The sequence below is a fragment of the Lolium rigidum genome, chromosome 2, assembly GCF_022539505.1.
Source record: "Lolium rigidum isolate FL_2022 chromosome 2, APGP_CSIRO_Lrig_0.1, whole genome shotgun sequence".
Classification (NCBI taxonomy): domain Eukaryota; kingdom Viridiplantae; phylum Streptophyta; class Magnoliopsida; order Poales; family Poaceae; genus Lolium; species Lolium rigidum.
This window is the reverse complement of record NC_061509.1, coordinates 16741373-16749879: the sequence shown is the minus strand read 5'-3', so window position 1 is coordinate 16749879 and position 8507 is coordinate 16741373. Positions and strand designations below refer to the sequence as shown.

Below are 8507 nucleotides of genomic sequence, written 5' to 3'. Positions count from 1 at the left end.
CAGCGGTTGCCATGGCAGTTGTTGCGGGGTACCAGGCGGTTGCCGCGATGGTGGCGGCGGAAGCCACCACCAGGACCGTAGCGCCGATGGTGGAAACCATATGGTGCCCTGCGGTGGCGGAGGCCACCGTTCCTGTTCGGGCGGCGGCGACCGGAGTTCCAGCGGCGGCAGCCGGAGTTCCAGCAGCGACGACCGGAGTTCCAGCGGCGACGGGTAGCAACGGGGTGGGGATGGGTCCGACGAGCGACAAATCTTGCAAAAGCAAAAGCTAGTTGCGGCAAGGATGCCATCTTTCTCACCTTTCTTCTTCTGGCCTGTGCTCTCCTTTTCAGAGCATTACGTGCGTGATAACGTGAAGAGAGACAAAGATAGAATGGCAAATGGATACTTTCATTGATAGGGACCTGGGGTATTTATAGTACCCAACAGTCGTGAGTACATAGTCGGTTTACATGCATCCTTTGGAGATGGTTGCGTTTAGACAACGCTAGGAAGTTGCAATGGACAAATGTTAACTGCAAGCAGTTATCCTAATGGAAATATTAACTGCTACATTAGCCTACAATTAAAGCTAACTTCTAGCCACAATATTTCCTAACAGTAACAAGCCAAAAGAAAAGGAAACGAGGTACAAAGAGCCACATAGAGCCATATACATATAGGCATCCAAAGCATCAAACTACCGAGCGAACAGTAAACCAAGCCGCTCTGGACTATCAAGGTCCACCAGCAGCAACAAAAAGGCTAGCGTACGATTCAACCAGATACCGGCAGAATTCTCAAACAAGTGAACAGTATCTAAATATCAAAAGATCCTTTCATGTTTCATCTGATACAAAAGAAAAGAAAATCACATCTAGCTGATTCAGGACAGCACACAAACAACAGAAGCTTTTCGCCAGTTCGTAAGTTCTAATCCCTTAAAACTAGAGGTAGCAGCAGAACATGATTCTTTGCTTATACACTCGAGGCATTCACAAAAAAGCTAGAGCCGGGATGTCCAAAATGTGAAGGTCAAGGCCTATGTCTCCCTTCGCGACCTTCGGCGTGGTGCGGCAGTGTCATCCTTCTCATCCTCTTTCTCCTCCTTGTCACCGCTGCTTCCAGCTGCATCAGCTTCTGGGGCACTGGGCTTAGCAACAGGCTTCACGGGTGCAGGCTAGAAGCAAAAGTTACGATCAGTCTTTTAGTTAAGGTTTTAGGCAATAGAGCAATTGAGGTGCTGACGGAATTAACATGTTGGTTCAGGTTTCAAGCAATAGAGGTGCTGCCAGAATAACATACCGCTGCCTTCTTGCCACCAAAGAGGGTTCTGAAGATTACACTGACAAGGACAACAATGACTGAGGCCACAATCGAAATCGTAATGTTGGGCTGCTTCTCTCCCTTCTCAATTAGCTCCTGCGAAACAAAGAGAGATCTGTCGTCATTTTTCAGAGAAGATACCGAGCTGTTCAAACATACGAGATAAGGTTCCTGAGTCCTACAATGATCTTGGTCTTGTAAGGTTCCAAGAACGGAATGAAGGCGATTTTGTACAAAACATCGAAGATCTTCTTCTGCAGTATGCAAACGAAATCAGTTAGGAATGTCATGCACGCAGTGATACATCAAAGTTTTAATAAAAAGAAAAACTGGAACATGCAGAAAAAAGATGAATCTGACAATGTCAACAAGCATTGTTGCTTCACTAAAAGAATATCAAAAATAATGTCTGGTAGACGTCAAAAACAAATGAATTACCTGGATTTCAGAAAGTTCCTCTGACGGAGCATTTGCAGCTTCCTCAGCCTTCTGCTTTTCCTTCTCAACATCGAACTTGGGCTTCCATGTCTTCTCCAGGATAGAGGTGGCTACCTTCTCATCATCGGCAATAAGAATATTGTCAAACAGGATGCCATCCTGCATTGTCCAGATCTCAATTCCGATGGCGGCAATTGCATCAAAGTCAGGCTTGTCAAGCTCAAAGTACTCTGGGTTGGGGATTTCTTGGGGCTTCCAGATTCCCTTGTAGCTGGGGTTATCAATCATGGGTGCATGCCACTTGCCCTTGTAGGAAGGGTTCTGCATCATTGGCTTCTTCCATTCACCACATCCAGGTGCCTCTTCGCACTTGGGGTTGTCAATCTTCGGTGCCTCCCACTCACCATCCTCCTCATCATCCCAGTCTTCAGGCTTAGCAGCCTCAGGATCGTCAATTTCATCAGGCTCATCATCCAGCCATCCTTCTGGCTTGGTGGCCTCCTCATCAACAATCTCCATTGGGGCATCCTCATCCCAGTCATCAGGCTTAGTAGCATCTGGATCAGGGATCTTAGCTCTCTCATCCCAGTCCTCTGGCTTCTTGTCGTCAGGGTCAGGAATCGTCTTCGATGGAATAAGTGCTGGCTCGAAATCATCAGAAGACAGGAAGTTTGCTTTGCTCTTCTCCTCCCCATCAATCAAAATTCTCAGCTCATTATCCGGCTTCAAGATAGCCGTGTAGACATGAGAGAGCTTGTCATATGGAACAGAAGGTGGGGACTTGAGGTGATGTTCAACATACTCTCCAGTCTTGGGGTTCTTGTGCTTAAGGATGAAATGCACCTTGTTGGTCGAACCACACTTGTCAGGACCAAACATAATTGTGTAAGGAGTACCATTGTCAAATTCCTTGGTGTCCAATCCGGTGTCCTGAACGCGGATGTACTTGAGATAAGCACCTCCACACTCAAGGCCTTTCTGAAGCCTCACTTCAAACTGCAGGACGACTGTCCCATCCTTCAAAGTAACCGGGGTATCAAGCTCTTTGACTATGGCATATTTCTTGGCAGGCTCGCTAACAAGGAGGCCATAGTCTTCATGGCCGTCACTCTTGGCGTGCTTCCAAACACCTGCATTGCAGATTACATCAATATATTTGATCCACGACAAAGCAAAACTACAGGCAATTGAAGGACAAATTTTGACAGTAAATGGAATTGAACAGGCAACTAGCGGACAGGCAGAACCTAGTTTAGAAAAGACATGGTAAGCAATGAACTACTATATGACAAGAGTTGCAAAGCACATGCTGTTACAGATAGGTGCCTACTAATCGCTACACTATCATATCATCATCACCACTAAAATCCGTGTCATCAGAAACAATGTCACGACATCACCACTATAAGGTTGCCAGGCCATATGTCACATTTAGTAATACTGGGTAGTTAAAGAACTAGGCGCTGCATTTTGCTTGTATCATATGATAGATATTTCAGGTGGTGATGTGAAGAGAAAATTGCTACCAGGGAAGCTGTATATAGAGCAATACATTTTGCAGAGAGCTACAAAATGTAGACTAGTGCTGCCTATGCTCTATGTTCAAAATGCAGTTCATGGGCAGGGAGTAACTATCATCATACAAAAGGCAGTAACAAGACTACATACAGTCAATTCACTCCAAACATAGGGAATTTTCAATCAAGTTGTGGGCGTCATATCTACCAAACTGGCAACGACCAAGCTAGCAGCTGCGGAGTTGTTATTCTCAACAAGTCCAAGGGTTTGGATGGCGTGGCACTGTGGCAGATCCCACACGAATGAATGCATCACATGAAGTACTTTAAAAAAAACATCTGTCTTAAAAATTGAACACAACAGGTTTTGGATCTCACGACAGTTAAGCGGCCCAACGCCTCGCTACCTTAACAGATCGGATTCAGAACCTCACTCACAAGCTAGCAGAGGACCGCACGGCCAGATCAGAAACCCAGACGCCCGCTAAGCTAAACTCACCCACCCACGGCGGATCTGTCACAGATCGAACCAAACATGCACAGCGCGCAATCGAGGCGAGACGAGACGAGAGGATTGGTTACTACCTGTGTACTCCTCCTTGCCGGAGACGACCCAGCTCCCCTCGAAGCTCTCGTCGAAGGTCTCGTGGAACAACTGCACCGCCAACCAACCAAACCATCACAAATCTCACCCCAGAATGAGCGAAAACGAACCGCAGGTAGCAACAAAAAAGCGTGGCTGGAGGTCTGAGAGATCAATTACCGGGTCGGACGCGCGGATCTGGGCGAAGAGCGCCGAGATCAGCAGCAGCGGCAGCAGCAGCGCGCGCGCTCCCGTCATCCTCCTCCTCCCGGATCTTCTCTTCTTCTCCAGACGGAAAATTTTCTGTCTGCTACTCTACCGAAACGAGGGGTATAAGATGGGGCGGCGCGTGCGATGCGACGGTGGAGATGCGTGCTGGTCGGGGATGTGCGTACTGCGTGGCGTGCGTCGCTCCGGCCAATCAGAGGGCGCCGGGACGGGGCGGGAGCCAACCGGAGGGCGCCACGTACGTGTGATGACGCTTGGACCCACCAACGGCTCCACGTAGATGGATGCTGTTGATTTCTGTAATTGACTGACTGCTTGGTGCTTGCCTTGTCCTTCACAACTCGTCAGTCCGATCTTGCTCAACTACTCCCTCCGTCCATAAATAGATGTCTTATATTTATTTAAATTTGGATGAATCTATACATTAAATAGTGTCTATATACATCCAAAATTTGATAAATCTAAGACATCTATTTATGGACAGAGGTAGTATAATAGACTTTTCTGTTCAAACCTGTCCTTCTCCACCCGCAACGCATGATGCAACGAATTGCTTTTGAAAGAAGGGTGCGGCTAAGTTTGGTATACCAAAACATGGATATAACATCATATATGTTGCAAATATGTGGAAATATGTGTCAATAAATTACAAAGTTTATATGCATTTTGCATGCCACTCATACTGATTTCATGCAAGGTAGATACATCCTCGATAATGTAGTAAGCTTGCATTAAACATTCCATGAGTTATATCGGAAAAGGTTGAATCGGGTAGTTCTCAAAATCGATTTTCAAAAACCATATGATAACGTTAAATGGTCTTTTCTGCAATAAACTCTTAGAATGAAAGGTTTTTCTGATAAGTAATGTATCTTAATTAATAACTTTGTTTTTGGAAAAAGTGTTGCCATTGAATTTAATGTTGATGTTGGTAGATACTTCCAGACAAAAAAAACGGTTGAGACGAAGTGATTCACTATCTTCAATGTTATTTAATATTGCGGTGGATATGCTAGCCATTATTATTGAGGGTGTGAAAGTTGAATGTGCCGACCACACAATTCTTGATAGTGGATTACCTATCCTTCAATATGCCGACGACACAATTTTTTTACGGAACATGACTTGGAAAGGGCGCGAAATTTAAAATTAATATTATCAGCAATCGAGTAGTTATCAGGTCTTAAATTTCCATAAGAGTGAATTGTTTCGTTTTGACGAGGCCCAAGACGATGCTAACCTACACGTCGAACTTTTTGGATGCAAGCTAGATATGTTACAGAAACGACTTAGAGCCCTTTTGTTGTGGCTTTTTTTGGCTTTTTGGTTTTGGCAATAGTTAGAAAGGAAAATTACTGTCTCTAGGTGAAAGGTCATAAATTCAGTCATTATAAACATGGTATTATACATGATTTCTTTCTTTCAATTTTCTAGAGGAGTCTTGAATAGATTGGATTATTTCCGATCAAGATTCTTGTAGCTGGGAGATAATAAAAAAAAATACCAGTTGACAAAATGAAGTGTTATTTGTCTTAGAGATCAAGGTGGACTTGGTGTCCATGATCTCAAGGTTAAAAACAGAGCCTTGCTTGGTTGTTAATTGAGGATGGCATTCGACAAACGTTGTTGCGGAGAAAGTATGTCAGCTCCAAAGCGATTTCTCAGATTGTATGGAAATCTGGTGATTCTCATTTTTGGGCTGGTATTATGGCGACTAAAAAGCAGTTTTCCAATATGGTTCTTTATCCATCAGAGAAGGGTTGGAGATAAAATTCTTGGTGGATAAATTGTTGGGAGCAACCACCTTCGAGAATAAATATCTAGCTTTGTATAATATTGTACGGCATAAAGGCGATACCTTAGCAAAGGTAATGGAAACATCCCCACCGGCTACGGCGTTCAGACGCTATTTAATTGGACCCCGATTGGCATCTTGGAATGAATTGCTACAACGGCTAACTTTAGTCCAGCTGATGCAGGGGTCCGATGATTTCCGTTGGGACTTACAAAGAATGGTGTTTTCACGGTAATCTCAATGTACAAAGCATTAATTGAACCTGTTCAACTGGTAATCTCAATGTACCTAGCATCAAGTAGGTGGTCGCGAGCCGGTGCAGCATTGTTGTGGGTACAAGCGAGTCCAGCGAGGAAAATGGCGGTGGTGGAGAAGCTAGTGCGGCGAAGGTGAGTGGAGACAGCGCACGTCGTGTTCTGAGAATGGCGGTGGACCGGGAGGGCTAGGGTTTGATAGGAGGCGAGAGTGGTGGTGAGCTCCGATAGTGGCTTGTTTTATAGGCAAAGAAGAGGCGGGAAATGGAGGCGGGAGAAGACGAAGGGGCGGGAAGGAGGAGCTATGTGGGGAAGGCGCGACAACGACGCGTGGGTACGACGCAGCTTCAACAAGACGTATCAGCTGCCTCGGCCTCAAAAACCGCCGCACCATTAAGGAAAAGCTACTCAAAAAACGGCCGCACCATTAAGGAAAAGGTACCGCCTTTCCGTTTCTGTCTATTACAAGTGTGGCCCGCCTTGCGCCACGTCGCCCGTGGCTCGTGTCTAGTGCGTCTATGGCGTGCCCTCTGGGTTGAGGAAGCCAGACAGGAAACTGGGCCGCGTCGGGCATGAGACGCATTTGGGGAACGCCGTTGGGCACCGAATTTTGTTCGGCGCCCCCCATTTTCATTTGGAGGCAGGTTTTGGGAACCCAGCTGGTGATGCTCTTTGGGATTGCCATTGGATTCGAAATTTCCTACAAGCAACTTCTCACATGGAAGAAGGCTCTGTATGCAATGCAAGTGGATTGAGTATACTGTGAATTCTTTAGATGTCTGAACTTTGAAGACTTGGTTATGTATTGGATCTAAATGAGACATAGGTGCAGGCTAGTGAAAACAGAGATAAAGCTAATGGACCAGGCTTTCGGAAATTCTTGAGCCATGGTTTTTGTTCACTAGCCTCCTTCTATCTCTATATATGCATGATCTGACGCACAAACTGTGTCAACCTCTGGATATTCATACATGTGACGAGCATGCAGTTGTCACAGCACAAATTAACAAGTCTCAGTGACAGCACACATAGTGCAAACATTTAGTCACACCGTCATGACAGTGTAAAAGTCTTTCACATAATTATATGGCCACACTAGTACTGGATTAACTGACCAGAAAGCTACCGTTCCTCTAAAAGGAACAAACTGATTGCAAGTGTTCCTCTGAAACCAAGTCAAAGGCTCCATGCTTCAGATCATACCCCAAAAGGCTCCACATTTCTCCACATAAACTTGGCCATTACTCATGCAGCTCCAGAACTCCTCTACATGCCAAAATGGTTTAGTGTTAGTGCTTTAGTATGCTGCAATAATAACGACAAATATACAATGACTTTGAATATGACGAGCTAATGCCATGGAGCTCCATCTGGCAGGCTAATCCTCAAGTACTGAAGTATTAGCATAGATGGATCAGTGTTGTAGTAGTTAATAAGAACAATGGCTAACTCATCAATTAAAATCTCACCATGCAAAATGGCAGGCAGTTCATGCTTGGCTTGATAGATGGATGGATGACCCTTGTCATGGCTGTGGCATCATGCGCCTAGCATGGTCTGAACAAGATACAGTTAGATAAGAAGTCGTGGTATTCCAATTTCATAAAATCTTTGTTCTTATAGCTCTCACATAAAGTCAGCCGTTAATACTGTTGTGGCCTTAACATAAGAGGAATTTACTTAGAATGCACATCAAGAATTCAGACATTCAGTAATCACAAGAAAGCGAGTAGCATATCATAGCGCCACGTGTTAAGATACAACTGAAAGGCTATTACCTTGAGTGTAGAAGCTTGACCAAGGAGTGACATTCTTAGCCATTTTCACTTTGGCAACCTTCTTGGTTTTGCCTGAACTGAGCTCAACCGTAAACAGCCCAGCCATTGTACTCAAGAAGACGACGCCTTCTGCAAAGCCAGACACATTGGGTTCGTTCTCGTAGCGTCCACCAATCGGATGAGGTCGGGGTTCAAAGGCCCTTGGGGGGAGCAGCTTCTCAAGCTCAATGACCCTGCGTTCCACCCATGCCAGAGCTCCGTTGTGACCAGCTGGCTCGGCTGACCACAGATAGAGCCTAGTCTCTCGCAACCCCGCAAACACGAGCACACCGTCTTCCGCCGATATGAACACAAGGCGCTCTTTCCGGTACACCTTTGGCACATCAATAACAGATAATTTCTGCTCGCCCAACTTGTACTGCAGAACTCTGTAACTCGTGCCAAAGGGAAAGTAGAGTGTGTTTCCCACAAGGATGCTGCGGCCGGTCTCGTATATGTAATCGGGGTGCTTCAAGGTGATGATGTCGCTCCACAAACCAGACTCGGATGAGTATACGCAGGCGGACGTGGTCCCTTGGCGTGAACCCACCATGGCTACGAGGAAGGGAT

At 45.6% G+C, this 8507-nt stretch overlaps 1 protein-coding gene and 1 long non-coding RNA gene across 2 annotated transcripts; both read right to left on the bottom strand.

Moving 5' to 3' along the window:
* Nucleotides 1-776: 776 nt before the first annotated feature.
* Nucleotides 777-4140, bottom strand: LOC124691346 (calnexin homolog). The gene is made up of 6 exons (XM_047224631.1): nt 4024-4140; nt 3846-3915; nt 1744-2873; nt 1488-1559; nt 1285-1401; nt 777-1159 (listed from the first exon to the last, which is right to left on the bottom strand). The coding sequence occupies exons 1-6, from the start codon at nt 4099-4101 to the stop codon at nt 1022-1024; spliced, it is 1605 nt and encodes a 534-aa protein (XP_047080587.1). The 5' UTR covers nt 4102-4140; the 3' UTR covers nt 777-1021.
* A 2943-nt stretch (nt 4141-7083) lies between these two features.
* Nucleotides 7084-8013, bottom strand: LOC124686018. The gene is made up of 3 exons (XR_006997691.1): nt 7899-8013; nt 7590-7677; nt 7084-7386 (listed from the first exon to the last, which is right to left on the bottom strand). It is a non-coding gene; the product is annotated as an uncharacterized LOC124686018 (long non-coding RNA).
* Nucleotides 8014-8507: the final 494 nt, after the last annotated feature.

Excerpts from the sequence above, each read along its gene's own strand:
- LOC124691346 (XM_047224631.1), bottom strand. The coding sequence starts at position 4,101 with ATGACGGGAGCGCGCGCGCTGCTGCTGCCGCTGCTGCTGATCTCGGCG. Across the intron at positions 1,560-1,743 it reads AGGAACTTTCTGAAATCCAG|AAGAAGATCTTCGATGTTTT; the intron begins GTAATTCATTTG and ends TGCATACTGCAG. Across the intron at positions 1,160-1,284 it reads TTGGTGGCAAGAAGGCAGCG|CCTGCACCCGTGAAGCCTGT; the intron begins GTATGTTATTCT and ends TTTTGCTTCTAG.